This window comes from Erpetoichthys calabaricus, chromosome 7 (assembly GCF_900747795.2).
Source record: "Erpetoichthys calabaricus chromosome 7, fErpCal1.3, whole genome shotgun sequence".
NCBI classification, from domain to species: Eukaryota; Metazoa; Chordata; class Cladistia; order Polypteriformes; family Polypteridae; genus Erpetoichthys; species Erpetoichthys calabaricus.
Genome location: NC_041400.2, coordinates 46,980,939 through 47,000,305, shown reverse-complemented (window position 1 = coordinate 47,000,305; position 19,367 = coordinate 46,980,939). Strand labels below are relative to the sequence as shown.

General features: G+C 39.5%; 1 protein-coding gene across 1 annotated transcript in view; it reads right to left on the bottom strand.

The window, feature by feature from the left end:
• The window catches only part of LOC114654317 (sushi, von Willebrand factor type A, EGF and pentraxin domain-containing protein 1), a 328,570-nt gene that overhangs the window by 51,635 nt on the left and 257,568 nt on the right, over window positions 1–19,367 (bottom strand). Inside the window, 4 exon segments of the mRNA XM_028804783.2 lie at window positions 582–645; window positions 5,870–6,025; window positions 8,729–8,954; window positions 14,225–17,013. Of these exon segments, the coding sequence (XP_028660616.2) occupies window positions 582–645; window positions 5,870–6,025; window positions 8,729–8,954; window positions 14,225–17,013 (3,235 nt within the window).

Genomic DNA, 19,367 nt, shown 5'->3' with positions numbered 1-19,367 from the left:
ATCTATACATGTTAATGCTGAATTTATCCTCCTCAATTTAGTTTTGCAACAGATACTGCATGTGCCGCCATTTTTTCTTTAGTAATCATAATTTGTCCTTTAGTGTTTTTTTTTTCATTTTACTCGGGACAATTTTGGATCGCCAATGCACCTAACCTGCATGTCTTTGGACTGTGGGAGGGAACCGGAGCACCCGGAGGAAACCCACACAGACACAGGGAGAACATGCAAACTCCACGCAGGGAGGACCCGGGAAGCGAACCTAGGTCCCCCAACTGCGAGGCAGCAGTGCTACCACTGTGCCACCCTAGTGTTTAATTTCTTAATATACAATACATAATCACCAATTGTTTCCATTGATTAAGAGTTTGGAGTAAGACAACTTATGATAGTAACCTTCTTAAAATACTGAGTGTTTACACATCTCGTACTGCAGAGCTCAAGCACCCGATTACTAAAGCACTAGACATGTCCCTCATGTTGCCATTTTTGAATTTCTTTCCAGATTGCTGGAATACAAGCTCTCAAATTACAGAGGAAAATTGATAGTCAGATAGTTTTCAAAACCTGTCAGCACTTACTTGAACATACAGGGTCCATTCCACTCCAGGACTTGTTTGCTTGACAGATTCTTTCAGCATTTCCCTATATGAAAAATTAGATAAGAGCAAATTACAAAACATTATCAGTATAAGGCTTTGATGACTATATGCTATAATATTTAGTTTTCTATTTTCAGAGTTTTGCATAAGTTAGTTGTGCATGATTTTCCTAAAACATGCACAATGAGAAACAAAACAAAAGAATGCATTAGCATTTTAAATGGATCATTTCTGGAATACGGACAACTTGATCTTTAAGCTTGTGGGTGACAAACAAAACTCCTCAGGGCATATAAATATGGCCAAAACTATTCGTACCTTTTCACTGTAGAAGAAGAAAAAAAAGACAAATAAATAAATAAATAAAAACACACAGTTTTCTCTGAACTAAGCTGAAACTCACAAATGCATCAGGTATGCTCAGTTCTTTATATCATATTTAATGGAAAATAAACTTTGCTTTTTATATATTATCAAACATATTTTTTTAAATACTTAAAAAATTAAAATGGCATGGACAAAAAATACTGCGACCCCTAACCTTGGTATTACTAACCTATTATTTAGTATTATTAACCTATTATATGATGTTATAATGTTTCAGCCTTTGGAGACAATAACTGTCATCTAGCACTTTCTATAGCTCTAAATGAGATTTCTACCATAGGTGGTGATCATGGTGTGACCAGGGGGTCCTGCCTGCCCCCTAACAGATGTACTATGTTTCTAAAATAAGTCTCAAATAATGGATATTTTTATGTCAATTTTTTTAAGGCCACCTGTAATGTGTTAATAATCTACTAATATGTGGCCTGGTAGTGGAGTCTTAGTGCTGCTGCCTCACTGTATAAGGACTAAGCAGGTTTAAAAAATGGATAGATGCATTAACAAATATTATAATCCATTCTAAGCAACTCTCTCTTTCATCTCGCCTATCCTTAAAACAAACATAGAAACAGTCTGTACAATTTCAATTACAAGTTAGTTTACTGAGATATTTTGTGTTCAGTATATTCCTCTTTTATAAGTCCAATAGCTACTGCAGTCGACAAAGAATAGATCTTCACTAATAATTATAATAAAAGCAATAACAAAACATTTTATCTATATAGAGCCTTCTCCATGCTCAAAAGTGTTTCATGAAAATTCAAAGGAATACATTAGGAATAAAAGTTGGTACAAGTGATTAAAATGGCAGTTCTCACCTTTCCGGCACTTATGCCTGCATGCACAAACCGTAAACAAGCAAATCTCCATCACACGTCACACAGTGACAAAATACTTAAAAAATAAACATGTGATACCTGTCTCTGTAATGAATCAAATAAATATCAGAAAATTCTGCAGCTTTCAAATCAGTTAACTAAGTCCCTCACTGTATTGGAATGTTATCCATGCACACATTTTCTAACTTGTTAAAGAAAATAAGAAAATGTTTATTTTACCACAATTAAAATAAGCAGACATATAACCTTAAAAAGTATGTTTTCTGTTATTTAAATATTGAATTTGTTTGTATTTTTTTGTAATTTCAAAGTTTTAAATGGGTTAATTAATGTAAGTAAGACAAACCGTATATAGAGGGTATTTTTCAACCTCCTGCTTTAACTCAGATGCCCTTCCCATTAAAGAGGTGCTGTGATTTTGTTTTAGTCCATTTCTGCAGCATTCAAAATGGTGTTCTCATCATTATGGCGATGAGAGCCATTTAAAACGAGAGTCTTCCATGGACATTGCCAATCACATTTGAACATTTCTGCCATGATTGATGTCATCACGTTATCCCTATTTAAGATGGTAGCTGGGCAATACATGCATACAGGATCCAAGAACTCTCATCAGTGAAGTTTTGCTTCTTTTGTTAGAGGAAGCCTAAAGACACTTCAAAGAAAAATTAACGTTAGGTCTGTTGCTTTCCCTTTTTGACTCTGATTTATGGCTCAGATTGTCTTGTCTTTTGGCTAACTGATTTCTTGGTTTTAGACCAATACCTAATTTCAGACTCCCTGTTGGCTCACTTCTTAAATGAACATCTACAGAATTTCTTGGCATTCCTTTCACTCTGCTTACAGTGTCTGCTGTCCAGTCACAAAAAAAAAACTGATGTCACACTTATTGTATGAGCCACCCAAATGTGTCCCACTCAGGTTTTGTTTCTTCCATGACTCCTGCCTTTCACATTTATACCAATGAACTCCATTTGTGCTATACCCAGACTCATTAAATACAAAGGCAATCCCAAAAGTAAGGTCTCCAAAGCGGTGGGGACGTACAGAAACTGTTCGTATGGCTGTTGTCACACCACTTGTGGTTGGTGCTTCCTCCACTCCCAAACAAGCATGTGCGGCTTCGCTGGGATGCTCAATCTTGGCTTGGCAGCCCTTGAAAATGGAGCTCCCGTTGAACGCTACCGCCAAGTGCGAAGTTTGAGCAGGATACCGTCAATTTCCGACGAGACAGTCGCGAAGGTTGAGGAAAACATGCGTAAAGATTGGCGGTTGTAACTTCATCACCCACCCACCCTATAGTCTGCACTTGGCACCCAGTGACTACCACCTGTTTCCTAAGTTGAAAGAACATTTGTCCGGAAGGCGATTCTGCTCCGACGAAGAAGTGAAAGATGAGGTTCAACGCTTCCTGAAGGACATGGCGGCGAGCTGGTATGACAAGGGCAGTCTAAAACTACCACAGCGTCTACAAAAATGCATCGACCGAAATGGCGATTATGCAGAAAAACAAATAAGTCTTTAACCTTTAAAATGATGTAAACATTATAGAAAATAAATGGTTGTTTGTATTTCTAAAAAAATAGGAGACCTTACTTTTGGGATTGCCCTCGTAAATGGCCTGATCAGCAGGTCCTTCCTATGGAAAGCTATCCCAAGATATAAATGATTTAGATAGGGATATAAGTAACAAGCTGGTTAAGTCTGCAGATGATACCAAGATAGGTGGATTAGCAGATAATTTGGAATCCATTACATCATTACAGAAGGACTTGGATAGCATACAGCCTTGGGCAGATTTGTGGCAGATGAAATTTAATGTCAGTAAATGTAAAGTATTACACATAGGAAGTAAAAATGTTAGGTTTGAATACACAATGGGCGGTCGGAAAATTGAGAGTACACCTCATGAGAAGGATTTAGGAGTCATAGTGGACTCTAAGCTATCAACTTCCCGACAGTGTTCCGAAGCCATTAAGAAGGCTAACAGAATGTTAGGATATATAGCACGGTGTGTGGAGTCCAAGTCCAAGGTGGTTATGCTCAACCTTTATAATGCACTGGTGAGGCCTCATCTTGAGTACTGTGTGAAGTTTTGGTCTCCAGGCTACAAAAAGGACATAGCAGCGCTAGAAATGGTCCAGAGAAGAGCAACTAGGCTGATTCCAGGGCTACAGGGGTTGAATTATGAGGAAAGATTAAAAGAGCTGAGCCTATACAGTTTAAGCAAAAGCAGATTAAGAGGTGACATGATTGAAGTCTTTAAAATTATGAAGGGAATTAGTCCAGTGGATCGAGACTGTTATTTTAAAATGAGTTCGTCAAAACACGGGGACACAGTTGGAAACTTGTTAAAGGTAAATTTCGCACAAACATTAGTAAGTTTTTCTTTACACAAAGAACGATAGACACTTGGAATAAGCTACCAAGTAGTGTGGTAGACAGTAAGACTTTAGGGACTTTCAAAACTTGACTTGATGTTTTTTGGAAGAAATAAGTGGATAGGATTGGCGAGCTTTGTTGGGCTGAATGGCCTGTTCTCGTCTAGAGTGTTCTAATGTTCTAATGAATATATATATAAAGAACTGGCTGAAAGACTGGATTCTGGTGTCTATGATCACTGTAAAGTTCTCTCATTTGTTCAAAAAATCATTGTGCATATTCTGAGTATTGATAGTTTTCTGGCCTACTTCTCCAATCTATTCACCTGATTTATTTCACCAGATTATTTAGTTGACACAATCTTGAAGACCAGTTTTAAAGGAAACATGGTGATTTTAAAAACACATGCAAAGAATGTCATCATACAATGAGCCTATTCAACATAACGGAACAAAATTAACAGGCAGTTAATATTCTTTCATTATAGGACAATATAAACGGTTAGTAAATATGATCTCCATTTCAATATCAACAAAGATGCTACCTTTAGGCTACCAGTCAGTCAGATCTTCAATAAAAATGAAAGTGTGCCAGGCTTTTCAAATACAGATCCCAGTGTGTGTTAGTGACTCTGCCTGCATAATGTATATCACTCAATTACTTAGGAACATAAATTATAAGAGGGATTAAATTGTTAATAAAAATATATGAATAACATAAACTTTCTCAATGAAAAGACACAGCCTGGAAAGAGTTGAAAGAGTTCAGACGGCCAGATGTACAAGCTAATCTTTGTGCATTGCTACCTGAAGGAACAACCAGATGAACGATTTACAAAGCCTGAGCCATTTAGTAAAAAGCAGATAAGAACTCACATTAAAATAATAGGAGTCCTCCAAGTCCCTAGAGGACAGCATGTTTTGGCTCATCTAAGTTATTTTGATGGACAACCTATCCTTGTTCTTATGTATTCTGGTCTGGGCATCTGCATAGCATCTGGAACCTGGAAGAAGTAGTTGGCCAAAGTTTAAAAGCCCATGCTAACCATACGGCTCTTAAACTTGGAGACGTGTGGGGAGTCAAGGGCACAGGCTCAATTAGTGTCAGGAAGAGGAGACAGAGTGTGGAAAAGGTGTTTTAGAAGGTATGTAGAATAAGATGAGCAGGGTGTGCTTTGTGAGTACTGCTGTGTAACTCAACCAGCCATCCATGTGTAATTCAGGGCCAACTGTTTGTATAGGTGGGCCCTATGGGCATTGAGTCTTTAGTCATTTTCCTTGCTTGTTGTGCTCTGCATTTTCGCTGCAGTGTTACCATTCCACTTTCTGTGACAAGCTTTAATCATTTTTAACTACAATCTAATTCTTGCCATTTTCCTTCAGCAGAGGTTTTTATTACAATTCCAATAACATACTCCATCCTAAAACATCGATCGACACAATAATAACAGAGGGCAACAAAGTCAACTGTTACATTAACCATCATCTGTTATTTATAAAATCAATATTTATATTATGTTACGCTGTGCTTTTCAACATGCTGCTGCTGGCTACAAAAATTGTAAGATGTTATTTAATGATTAACCTTTTAGGTAATTTTGAACACTGAACTTAAGTAGTGGTTACTGTAAGTAAAATGTAAAAATAAAATTAATATTACCTGTAATTTATAACCTGGTTGGCAGAAGTATTGCACTTTGTCCTTGTAGCTGTATCGTGTTCCAATTACTATGCCATGTAGAGGTGGGCTGGGTCTCCCGCAAGACACAGGAGTACAAGAGTCAGGTTGAAATGCAGGAGCCCATGTACCATTAGGCTGTAAACAATTAGGAAACATGATCTTTTAACACAAGAAACATATTTTCATGCATTAATTTATTTTATGAATGGGTTGTGACAATAGGAGGTTCAGAGGGCAGCTGTCTGTACCTAAAGTCATATCAAAAAGACCCGACTGAATTACAGAAGGTGTCATTATCATACAAATACACTACAAGGAGGAAGACACAAAGGGAAGGACTGAAAACACAAAATATGCAAAAGTAAAAGAATAACAGAAGAATTGGTATGGTAGCTGCACTGTCGCTGAATAGAAGATACTTCGAAGAGTGGTAAGGACAGCGGAGAAATCATCGGGTCCTCACACCCATCTGTTCAAGAATTACACTACTCACGTTGCCAGAGCAGATCCATTAAGATCATAAAAGATCCCACACACCCGGCACATGGAGCTGTTTGAACTTCTGCCTTCTGGAAAACGTTACCGCAGTATGCACTGCAGAACGACCAGATTTAACAGGAGCTTCTTCCCCCAGGCCATCAGAATACTAAACTCTGTTAAATAGCCTTTGTCCTTTTGCTCTCTTACTTACTGTGCACTTTATTACCACAAATAGGTCATAAGTTTACATTATATTGTATTGTAATATCGTACAATATTACATTGTCTATATTGTATATATTATGTATAAATATTGTATCCATATAGTGCAATATCACAATCACTGTGAAACAATGTGCAATATTTTCCTTCATATTATATTTCACCCACAGACTGGCTTACATTTATATATATCTTTTGTTTTTATTGTTTGTACTGTGCTGCCTTGTGCTGTCTTACCTACTTTCTGTGTAAGAAATGATATGTTTGTAATGTCTGTATGTTGTCTTGCGTGCACTTGTCTTTTATGTACATGTCTTTTATGTCTGCACATTGAGCCTGGAGAAACGCAATTTCGTTCAGCTATGCATCTGTTCTTGTACTGTTGTATGGTATGAATGACAATAAAGTTCACTTACTTACTTACTTAACAGCTACTATTCTTAAAGTCCTGTCTATTTTGTGGGGTGACTTACCCACTTGTCCTCAACAGTACCACACCAGGCTTTAGTTGACTCCAAACCGCCCACCAGTTGTTAGTTTATCTCACTTTCCTCTCAAGAATGCCCTCAATTAGTCTCTGCAGGTGAGGTGGCTTTAAAGCCCATCCTGGAATCACATTTGCCCAAGAGACACCAGGCTAACTCCTTCTAACAGCTCCTGGTGTTTGTTCTCCTCTGAGTTGCTCCTAAAGGGTGAGGTCTCCAAGGATATTCCCATGTGCCAACTGTATTAGATGGGTAGCACTGGTCCACTTATTTGCTGTCTTTTTACTGTTGTGGCTAAAGAGCATTGTCTCCTCTAGCATTCTTCCTCTCCCTCTCTTTACAATGAGAAGGTCTGTAGTACTAGAGTGTTGTACCGTGTTAGCCATTTTGAATGTAGTGAGAAGTCAAGCAAAATGACACCTTTTAATGGCTAACTAAAAAGATTACAATATGCAAACATTGAAGGCAACTCGGGCCCCTTCTTTAGGCAAGATGAAGAAGGGGCCTGAGTTGCCTCGAAAGCTTGCATATTGTAATCTTTTTAGCTAGTCAATAAAAGGTGTTATTTTACTTGACTTCTCACTACAATGAGAAGGTAAAGTGAACTACCATTAGCTAGGTAACCTGCGCCCTAGTGACCTCTGGGACCATTAAAAGACTTCATTCGGACTGCTTGTCCCTGTGACATATAACTAGTTCAGGGCTTACAAGTCAGGGTGATTCTGTTTCTCATTTTCTCTTTCCCTTTCTCACTCCAGTATGATTTAACTTTGCTCAGAGTTATGGAGGGCACTGCTTACAAGGCAGGGAGCAACCTCAAATGGAATATCAGTACACCACATGACACTTTCGCGCATATCCACAATCATTTAAAGGTGATAGATAGATAGATAGATAGATAGATAGATAGATAGATAGATAGATAGATAGATAGATAGATAGATAGATAGATAGATAGATAGATAGATAGATAGATAGATAGATAGATAGATCTTTATAAAAAGGTCAAAAACATAAATATTATTATAAATAACAACCTCCTCCAAACACATAAGAACTTCTGGCTTAGATAATAAAAGACCTGCTGCTATCTATAACAGGCTTGTAGGTGGCACTAAGATGAAGTCAGACATGTCCAGTTGTACCACAGGTTCACATTTAAAGGCTTTAATATTTGATAAGTGAAGGTCCATCTTGTTGTGTCCACAAATGGAGGATGCTGATAGAAGTTTGTTCCTCTGGTTGAAGGGAACAGTATTCTAAAGTCAGAAAGATTCATCAATAGAATATTAACAACATAGTGAATCATTCCTGTTGATGAGTTAATAATCATTACCCAGACTGATGTAACTCATGTCCTTTGTCAGTGAATTAAGTCAGGGGTAAAGCCACATGGTTATGGGGATGACATGCATAGACACAGGCACAGGCTGGGGGACAAACTTATGTCAAGAAACAGTCTAACCACAGCACCACTAATGTGATTGGAAATATACATTCATAAGTGCAAGACGATATGAAAATGGAGGTCAGTAGGCATAATGTACACTTCAGTGTAATTCAGATTTGAAGAATTGGGTCAAATTGGCTTGTTTTGAACCCATTTACTTTTACATGAATTTACTCACCCATATGTAAAAGAAACACTTGCCTGGCACACTGAAACATTCTCTTTGCGAAGTTCATATCCTTCAAGGCAAGAAATAGTGACAGCTCCACTTGAAGGAGAATCACTTCTTGTCACAATAACAGTGGCCAGCTTTGGTGGCAGTGGGCATGATTGCTGTCTGCATGTGATATTATGCGTTGACCACGTTCCATCCTGCAAACAGATTTTAGCATCTGCTTCTGTTTGCATCTCATATCCTTTAAAACACCTACAGAAAAACACATAATTCAACTGTATGTCATAAATTTATATAAGAGACACAGATAACATTAATTCTAATTTGAATTTTTTAGAAAAATCACTATAGAAAACCTTGACAAAGCATACAATATGGGAAGATTACATCTCAATTATGTAGAAGGATTTTCATTCAAAATTAATCAGCCATTTACCCTTTGCTATACAATTGATAAACATAAGTATACAATAAACTGAATAAAAAAATTAGGAAGTCACCACATCCATCCATACAAACAACAGTTAATGGAAATGAACTTTGTTATTAAGTAAAGAGGGCAGCAGAGGTTTAAATCCTGGTCCAACTGCAGTCTGTGTGCTGTTTGCATGTTCTCCACATTTCTGAGTACATCTGTCCACTGCTAAGTCCAGTTTTCCTCTCACACCCCTGAGGCATGGATGCTGGGTTAACTGGCAGCTCTCAACTGGCTCTGTGTTTTTGTGTATAGGAGTGCATCCTGTGATGGACTGGTGCCCCATCTTGTGCCCCGATGTCGAGATCTGAAATAAGGGAGCGGGTTAAAAAAATGGACAAATGGTTGGAATATGTAAAGAGCATAACTTTCATGAGGAGGTACTTTAAAAATCAAACAACTGACATGCTAAAAGGAGCTTCTAATAGTCGAATTGGCAATTGCTGTGCTTCAAAATTGAATGAAATATTTCTGGCTGGTAATATCTAAATTTTTTCTCTGCCTCCTCCAGTTTCTTACCCAGACATTTAATCGGTCAATTCATCATTAATGAGCTTAAGATGAATGGAGTTCCGTAATCCTGCATCTATTTTTAATGAGTAATATATTTCTCAAATACAAAATGATTTTATTTATACCAGAATGCTAAATAAATTAAAGCCATCTCAGTTAAACGGAAGACATTAAGTTAACATAAGCAATTTCTAGCGGTGAAAAGCGTCAAAAGGCAAGCAGAGGGAATATTTAATACTTTCAAATCACAGCTTTATTTTTAATATTGCTTACCTTGTGTTTGAGATTTAAAGAGGACGAACGTCATATGCTGTATATTATTAACTGCCAGTTCACCAAAGCTAGTGGACGTATATTATGACGGACTGTTAGCCTGAACAATTAGGAAAACAGGAAACGACTTAGCTTGTGTTATACCACAGATAGATTTAGATGCTGGTCAGTTTGATGGTCCCCTAATTAAAAAAATAGCTTTGAGATCCTTTTATGAAGTTTTATGTTTGAATAAGTTTATTTAGAAAACTGATGTTTTCTTGTGGATCCATCTTAATCATATTACTCTTGTGAAAATCACTGCTCCTCAAGGTACCTTGTAATCTCCAGATTCTCAGTTTCATCAAGAAACAACAAATATTTCAAATATTTGCTGTAAGAATTGCGCTGAATACAGAGCTGTGATTTACTTTTAGTGCCAATTGCTGAATAATCAACTAAAAATGGTATCTAGTATCAATACATGAATATTGTATATAGCGTTTTTACAGAACGCAGAGGACTATATAGCATTTTTAAACATGCTTAATGTAGTTTGTGGTCATGGGGTTAATGGATGACAACTTCTAAACCAACTCTGGACTGGGCATCAGGAGCCGACACATTAGGCCAGTCTGGAATCACCAGTTAGCCAGGCACACACATCTTTGAGGATTGTAGGAGAAAAGCCAGTGCAGACATAGGGAGAATGAGCAAACTCTACATGGACAATCACTGGGTGCGAGATTCAGAGGATCCATTAGGCAGCAGTGCTAACCAACATGAAAATATATTCACGTAGAAAATTAAAGTTCTGTATACTGTCAGGATGTATACAGTGATGAGTACACTTGGACTCCTAGGTCCTTCTCATACGTCATATTTTCAAGTTTCAGACCTCCCATTGTGTATTCAAATCTAACATTTTTACATTCCTACACGTAATACTTTACATTTATTTACATTCCATTTCATCTGCCACAAATGTGCTTAATGTAGATGGGGGAGAATGGCAAACTCTAGATGGACAATGACAGGGTGTGAGGTTCTAACTTGCAACACTGCATCCATGAGGGAGGATTTCTAACCATAACTAAAATACATTCCAGTAGAAAATTCAATACTGGCCTACATGTGACAATAGTGACCCTATAAACTCATATAATACATTGTATTCATTCACTAGGCTTTGTTCACATGTTCTGTATCGTTCTGTGTTTTTGGAAACAGAACAACAATCAAGCTATAGTATATGCAATTGTGCTGTCAGCAATTGAGAGCTAATAGTCGAAACATCTCCCATCTTGGGGGTGAAGAAATGAGCAAATGAAAGGTAGTGAATAGTCTTTTAAGTTAGACTAGAACAACATCGTCTTGTCAGAGACAGTTACCCTGGTTGAGCCTTTGTTCATATAGTCCTTCTACTATGTCAGAGGCTGGCTGTAAAACTGATTGGTGAAAAGTGACTGGCTGTCCTCCAATGACAACAGGAACAAATGAAACATGAAGATGTCAGATTCACCGATCCACATAGAGATACCTTAGGGCAGGGCTGTCAAACTCAGTCTTATCGAGGGCCAAAAATAACACTTTATATGCCCAACATGAGCCAGAATAGGTTGACAAACAGCTAGCAACACATTTTTCTTACAAACAAGACACACAGGATCCTCACTACCTATCACAATCGTATATTCTGCCTCACATTACTCTTGAAACTGTCTTCATCAGTCTTTCTTTTCTTGGACAATATAGCACGTAAGGAACGCTACTTGTAGTAGCAGCCATAAAACCAAAATCAACATTAAGTGAAAATTATGTCAGTGCATAAATTTGAGTGAGGCTGACAATATGGACATAGGTGAGAATTCACAGACATCCATTTACATCTGCATTAATGTGAGTCATGATCAGATGGCAGGTTTACCAAATTAAAAAAATGGGTGTAAACACACTCATGATGTATCACACAAACCACTTCAAAGTCAGTTAGAAACGGATAGTAATCACATTTAACATGAGTGGAAATGCAAATGCGTTTCCTGTCCACATACACAAATCAAGTCTGCGGAAAAAACTAAAGAATCATGTATGGTGATGGCAGCCTGATATAAGTTCCGTGTAAAAAAAATGTGAGTGGTCTCCCCTGGACTTTCTCTCATACTCAGATATTGGGATGGATATTTGAGGAGTAAACCGCAAAACAATGATTCTATTTTTATATTATGTACATTAAAGAACCAACAACATCAAATCTAATCAAATTAATAATACTGTATATTGAACTAATATTATTAAAAGTAAAGTTGAATAAATCGTACTCTGCTACCACTTCCAATTAGTGGAAATAGCTGAAAACTTTATAGAAATCTATGTTTTGTACCTAATACTCGTATGCAAAATTTGGTTGACCTAAGTGAAAGCATACTCAAGTTATCATATTTACATATAGACAGACATAAAAACATAATTCCAAAAATGGTATTTTCTGACTCAGGGAGGTCTAAAACATCGAGATTCATCAAAGTCTCGAAAACCAATTTTTGGACTATTCCAGTACTTTCCCTATACAGTACTTTGTATACGAGAAAGTAAAAATGAGTGTTATGGCACATATGAAATTAAGCTATCATCTCCTTCAAAGAGTGTCACATTATTGAAATCCTGCTATAACACTCAGGTTCTTTATAGCAATGTGGCATGTCTCCTTTTTAACTTTTTAATGTTGGGTAATTACGAGAAGCCCCATTCGATTCCAGTGTTTATATTTGACTTCAGTTTTTGTAGCATCCTGCTCGGTGAGGCCAAACTATGACCAAACAACTGACCTGCATGTCTTTATTTGTATCAGACTCATCCCTGCCTGGGTAGGGTTCAGCATTGGACCGTACGCTTTTATTGAATGAAAAGCAAGGTTCTGGACAAGACAGAAGCACATTACTGGATACTATGGGTGGGACTGGGCACAGTAGTGTTTTAAAGCTACTGAAAACACATAGTAGGAGAGAGCTTTTACCAAACATACCGACATGAGCAAAATTAGTTTGGTGAGAACTTCTTATTGTCAGCATCTGTAAATTCTAGAAATGCATACATTATAAACATATTGGCGGAAATACACTTATCTAACTGTTTGTTCCATTGTTCGAAACATTTTTTAAATTCGTCTGAAGTAATGCCCATTAATGCTCTGGTCGTTTCTTGTTTTACCTCTTCGACGTCAGCAAAACACCTTCCTTTCAAGTCTTTTTTCATCCGAGGGAACAAAAAGAAATCACACGGCGCTAAATCCAGTGAGTAGGGTGAGTGGTTCAGGGTTGTCATACCGTTTCTTGCCAAAAATTGGCGAATGCTGAGAGCAGTGTGAGATGGAGCGTTGTCATGATGAAAGAACTAATCGCCCGACTCCCACAAATCAGGGCGTTTCCTTCTCACACTGTTGCACAACCTACTTTTACAAAAAAATTCACTGAACACAAGCACAACCTTCCAGACTGATGGCACTTGGCAGACTGACTTGTGAGGAGTGTAACTAGATCGCCCTAGTGGCCCAACCACGTACTACAAGTAAAACCTAACAACAACAAAATTCCGGTTATTTTTGGGTCCCCCCTCGTATGTCAATATGTTTTGACAGTTACCTACTGCTGCCATTATCTAAAAACACATTTTGTCTTAATGTTGTCCTCCTGTCACTTACTACAATTCTTTATGTGCTGCTGCTGACATTTTCCTCTCTGCTCCTTGTCCTCAGTGCCACTTTGTGGTGGCATTATCACCCCACCCCTTCACTCAGCTTTACTTTTTGTCATCGATTGCCCTTCCACTTCTCATAGCACCACAAATGTCATAATATGTCATTTTCATAATCATGGAAGACACAGTTAAAAACTAAGCAAAATATACGGTATGAATAAAAAACAAAGTTTGACTTTGATGTCCAAAACCAGTTATCAGATAACATTTTCTTCTAACACATATTACACATGGATGCAGTGTGGAGACATGCTTATTTTGTAACTTTCTCAATTTACCTTTCTGAGACTATTATAGTTAGCTGGTCAAATTTGCTATAAAATGTCCAGTTATTTTTTAATATAAGGGTGTATCTCTAACTTAGGATAATTTATAATTATTTAGGAGGAGATATACCAAGTGGCATGCATTTCACATTTGAAACCTGTCATAACTCTTAAAAAGAATATTAAAACTGCTAAAATATTTAAATATACAAACAAATAAAATGTTATTTGCTAACGTAATATTAGAAATAGTTTCTTACCTATACTGAACTTTGCTTCCAATAGTATAAGTTGTTCCTATGATTTCCGCATTAGGCACTGGCGGTGGAGGGCCGCAGGATGCTAACTGGCACACAGGATACGGTTCCTTCCAAACACCATCCTCAGAACAGATTACATGTGAACTGCCACTCATGACAAAGCCAGGCGAGCATCTGTAAGTTACGGCATTCTTATGGAGTTGACTGCTTCCATTAAGCAATGTATTAGGAATAGACGGTGGTGTTTCACATTTTATCTGTCCACAGTATGGGACGCCTGGATTCCACAGACCACTGCTTTCACAGATTGCTTCCGTTGGCCCATGAAGATTAAAATATTTGTTGCATTGAAATTGTACTTTTTCTCCGCAATGAAAACTTTTGGTAGTGACATATCCGTTTTCAATCACTGGTGGCTGGCATACGCACGGCTTGCATGAAGGTACTTCTCCTTCCCAAGAGCCAAAAGCTGTACACTGTAAAATGGGATTTCCAATTAATTTATATCCAGGAAAGCAAACATAATAAACATGGCTACCAAGGATGAAACTAGAGCCGTTGACATAGCCATGACTTATATCCTCAGGAGGGTCGCAAACAATAGGTATACATTGTGGAGCCTTGTCATCCCAGGAACCATCACTTTGGCATTTTAAAATGGACTTTCCTTGTAATGTATAACCATCTTTACAGGAATATTTAATTTCAGCACCATAGCCACGCTCTGATCCAAGGAATTCCCCATAAGTTATATATGGTGGCTCCAAGCACTGAACTTTCCTACACACTGCTGCAGTAAAACTCCAACTGCCATTACTTAAACAAAGACTATTTTTATCGCCTTCAAGGACAAACCCAGTATTACACCTGTATATAACTTTCGTTTTGTATGTATATTCAGATCCGATTACCATGCCATTCTCAAGAACTAATGGAGGGCCACAAGAAACTGGACTGCAAAGTGGCATATACCCATCCCATTGTTCATTGGCTTGGCAAGCTCTCATTCTGGGTCCTTTGAGCTCAAATCCTGAGTCACATTTATAGAATATTTTACTTAAATATGTAAAAGTATCTCCCTCAATAGAACCATTATCCAGGGTCTCAGGGACATTGCAGGATACAAGTTTACATGTTGGAGCTCTTCCACTCCACCGTCTACCTGAAACACATTGTTGGACAGCCTGGCCGTCCAATTTATACCCATGTTTGCAACCATATTCTACAACGCTACCCAGAATATTTTTTGTTGCATTGACAAAACCGTGTTCTGGTGCCTTGGGAGGTTCACACACTGCAGGTAAACAGACTGGAGCACTTCCATTCCAAAAACCATCTTCCTGACAAATTAGCATTGAGGAACCAGTAAGTTCATACCCAGAGTTACAGCTGTACACAATTGCAGTGCCGTGCAGAAAATCAATCTCAAATGGTTCTGTTACTTCAAGTTCAGAAACCAGCTCAAGAGGCTGTTTAGAGATGGCAACATAGGACTGGTGAGGATCTGGACTTGGATTTACAGAATCAAATTCATTTCCAAGAACCCTACTTGGATCAAAAACTTTCACATACTCTCCAAAGTCAATATGGGGAGGAAGGCCGCAGTCTGTAGGTAGACAAACAGGAGGAGAGCTAGACCATCCAGACTCTTCACATGTGAGTAAAGCGTGACCAGCAAGCTGAAATCCTGGAGTGCAACTATAGATAATTGTAGAACCAAAACTATGATCAACTCCTTCCACAAAGCCATTTTCAATTGGCTGAGGGACATCACAGTAGATTTCTTTACATTTTGGGACTTCTGAATCCCACTGGCCCGTCTCCAAACAAATTCGTTTCTCCTGGCCTTCTAACCTGAAACCTCTATCACAGTGATACGTCACCGAATGACCAAATTTAACTTCTAAATAGGCAACTTTTCCATTGGGTATTTCCTCCGGTGCGGCACATTCAATATGCTTGCATGTGGGAGTTTCTCCTGTCCATACACCATCTTCTCCACAAAGAAGGGTGCTGTTTCCAACAAGTTCATACCCTGACTTGCAACTATATAGAGCTTCATTAAGGTACATCAGCCCTTGTATATCGACAATGCCATTATGAATTTCTTCTGGATGAGGACACTCCACTGCAGTGCATTCTGGGATTGGCAGGCTCCATGATCCATTTGCCAGACAGGTAACAGAAGACTCCTTCTTTAGAGTAAGTCCACCCATACAAGTATATCGAACAACGCTTCCAAAATTTAGATGTGAATAAAGTGGTTCTCCTAGTTTCACATATGGTGGTTTGCCACAAGGCACAAGTTTACAGACAGGAAAAGAGTCATTCCATTCTTGAGAGGATAAACATTTTAGAACCGAAGAACCTTGTAATACATATCCTTCTTGACATGCCAGTTCTATAATGCCAGAATTGGAATCGAGACTTATGAGAACTAAATGATTTTGTTCCAGTTGAGGTTCAGAACACTGCACTGGAACACACAGAGGAACTTTAGTTTTACTCCACTTTCCATACTTCAAGCATGTCCATACAGCATCTCCTAAAAGTTCATAGCCTTCATCACAGACATATTCAACTTTGCTACCAACTTCAAACGTGCTTCCCTCGTAATGTCCGTGTTTGATTGGAGGAGGAGTTTCACATGTCAAAAGGATGCAAGAAGGAGGAGACTCACTGATCCATCGATGATTCTCTTGGCACACACGAACTGGACTTCCTACTAACTTGTAGCCAGGATTACAGTTATACGTTACTTGACTTTCATAAACAAACTTGCCTTTGCTCTGTAGAAATGAAAGAAAAACAAGTTATTTAGCGATTTCACATTGGCTCTGTGTGTGTGTGTGAGTGGGCCTGCAGTGGACTGGTGCCCTGTCCGGGATTGCTTCATGCTTTATTCCTAGTGTTGCTGGGATAGGCTTTTGCTCCAGTGACCCTGAATTGGGTTGTTCAGAACTTAGTATATAATCAAACTCAAAGATATAATAAGACATGTGTGTCCGGACCCTACAAGCAATCTAATTAGTCAGTTTCACTTTGGTAATTTGATTGAAAGCGGAAGTGCAAATGTGTGACACGTGAGGAGGAGTTAAGGTATAGACGACATGCGGAGAATGCCTACAAAGACGGGAAATATAAAAGTGGACAGGAGGAGAGCAGGGGCACCTCAAAACCATGGAGTCTGAGAAACAGGCATTATGGGATTACACTCGACAAAGGGAGTGCCAGTCAAGAAAGGCTCAGACACACGAGGATACCAAGGAAAGGTAATGAAGATACGTATAGGGAAAGAGATATCAAATATTGTAAAATGTATAAATTGTTTGATAGGTAACATGGCTAGTATTATAGAAAGTTATACTGCAAACAAGATTTCATAAGTTAAGTTTATATTATTCAATGTATTGTCGGATGGAAAATCCAGCATTAATGAAAGTCCAGTATATGCAGGGGATAACCTCTGCATTGCTTTGTTGTCTTTGTTAAATGGTTTTGGGTGGTGCCGGTCAGGTCAGGTCAGGTCAGGTCAGGTTGGGGAGCATGCACTGGAACAGCATATTGCTGCACCCACCAAAAGACAAAACAGCTTGGGAAACCGGTTGGCAACCCTCATAAATGCCCATCTATCTGCCACGACCAGGTGTTAAGTGGGCATCCCTTTGGCCTGATCCAGCAGCTCGGGTCCTCTGTGACCCGAATCACCCTCAGGGAATCGAGCCACATATGCCGTAACTGATTCTCTCTCACAGTGCAGGTAATGTGCCTCATTCGGGACTTGGTGAGCAATCATTCGTTCGACACAAATTCAAACCAGCGGTATCCAAGGATTCTCTGAAGAAACACAGTACCAAAGGAGTCCAGTCTTTGTCTCAGGTCACTGCATAGCGTCCATGTCTCACAACCATATAGCAAAACATGAAGCACTAGACTCTAAAGACTTGGACCTTCGTCCTTTTGCAGAGATATCAGGAGCGCCACACACCCCTTTCCAGCGACCTCATGAACCCCTCATGCTCTCCCAATCCATCTACTGACTTCATAGGATGAGTCACCAGAGACACAAATGTTGCTGCCGAGGTAAGTAAACCTCTCGATGAGGTCGACACTCTCTCCGCAGACAGACACACTGCCTTTTTATATAATTCGAAACTCTGGTAACGGATGGAGACTGATTTGTGCAAATAAATATTGTCTCTCGGCAAACTAAAAGGAAAATGAAAGAAAATGAAAAGTTAAGATAAAATGTCTTGGACACTCGGGTGAAGAGAGGGGCGGAGCTGTCAACTGATCACCACCTGGTGGTGAGTTGGCTTCGATGGTGGGGGAGGATGCCGGTCAGGCGTGGTAGGCCCAAACGTGTTGTGAGGGTCTGCTGGGAACGTCTGGCAGAGCCCCCTGTCAGAAGTAGCTTCAACTCCCACCTCCGGCAGAACTTCGACCACATCCCGAGGGAGGTGGGGGACATTGAGTCCGAATGGGCCATGTTCCGTGCCTCTATTGTTGAAGCAGCTGACCGGAGCTGTGGCCGTAAGGTGGTCGGTGCCTGTCGTGGCGGCAATCCCCGAACCCGTTGGTGGACACCGGCGGTGAAGGATGCCGTCAAGCTGAAGAAGGAGTCCTTTTGTCCTGTGGGACCCTGGAGGCAGCTGATAGGTACCGGCAGGCCAAGCGGAATGCGGCTTTGGTGGTTGCTGAGGCAAAAACTCGGGCGTGGGAGGAGTTTGGGGAGGCCATGGAGAATGACTTTCGGACGTCTTCGAGGAGATTCTGGTCCACCATCCGGCGTCTCAGGAAGGGGAAGCAGTGCAGTATCAACACTGTATATGGTGGGGATGGTGCGCTGCTGACCTCGACTCGGGACGTTGTGGGTCGGTGGGGGGAGTACTTCGAAGACCTCCTCAATCCCATTAACATGCCTTCCAATGAGGAAGCAGAGCCTGGGGACTCAGAGGTGGGCTCCCCCATCTCTGGGACTGAGGTCACCGAGGTGGTCAAAAAACTCCTTGGTGGCAGGGCCCCGGGGGTGGATGAGATACGCCCGGAGTTCCTCAAGGCTCTGGATGTTGTAGGACTGTCTTGGTTGACACGCCTCTGCAACATCGCATGGACATCAGGGACAGTGCCTCTGGATTGGCAG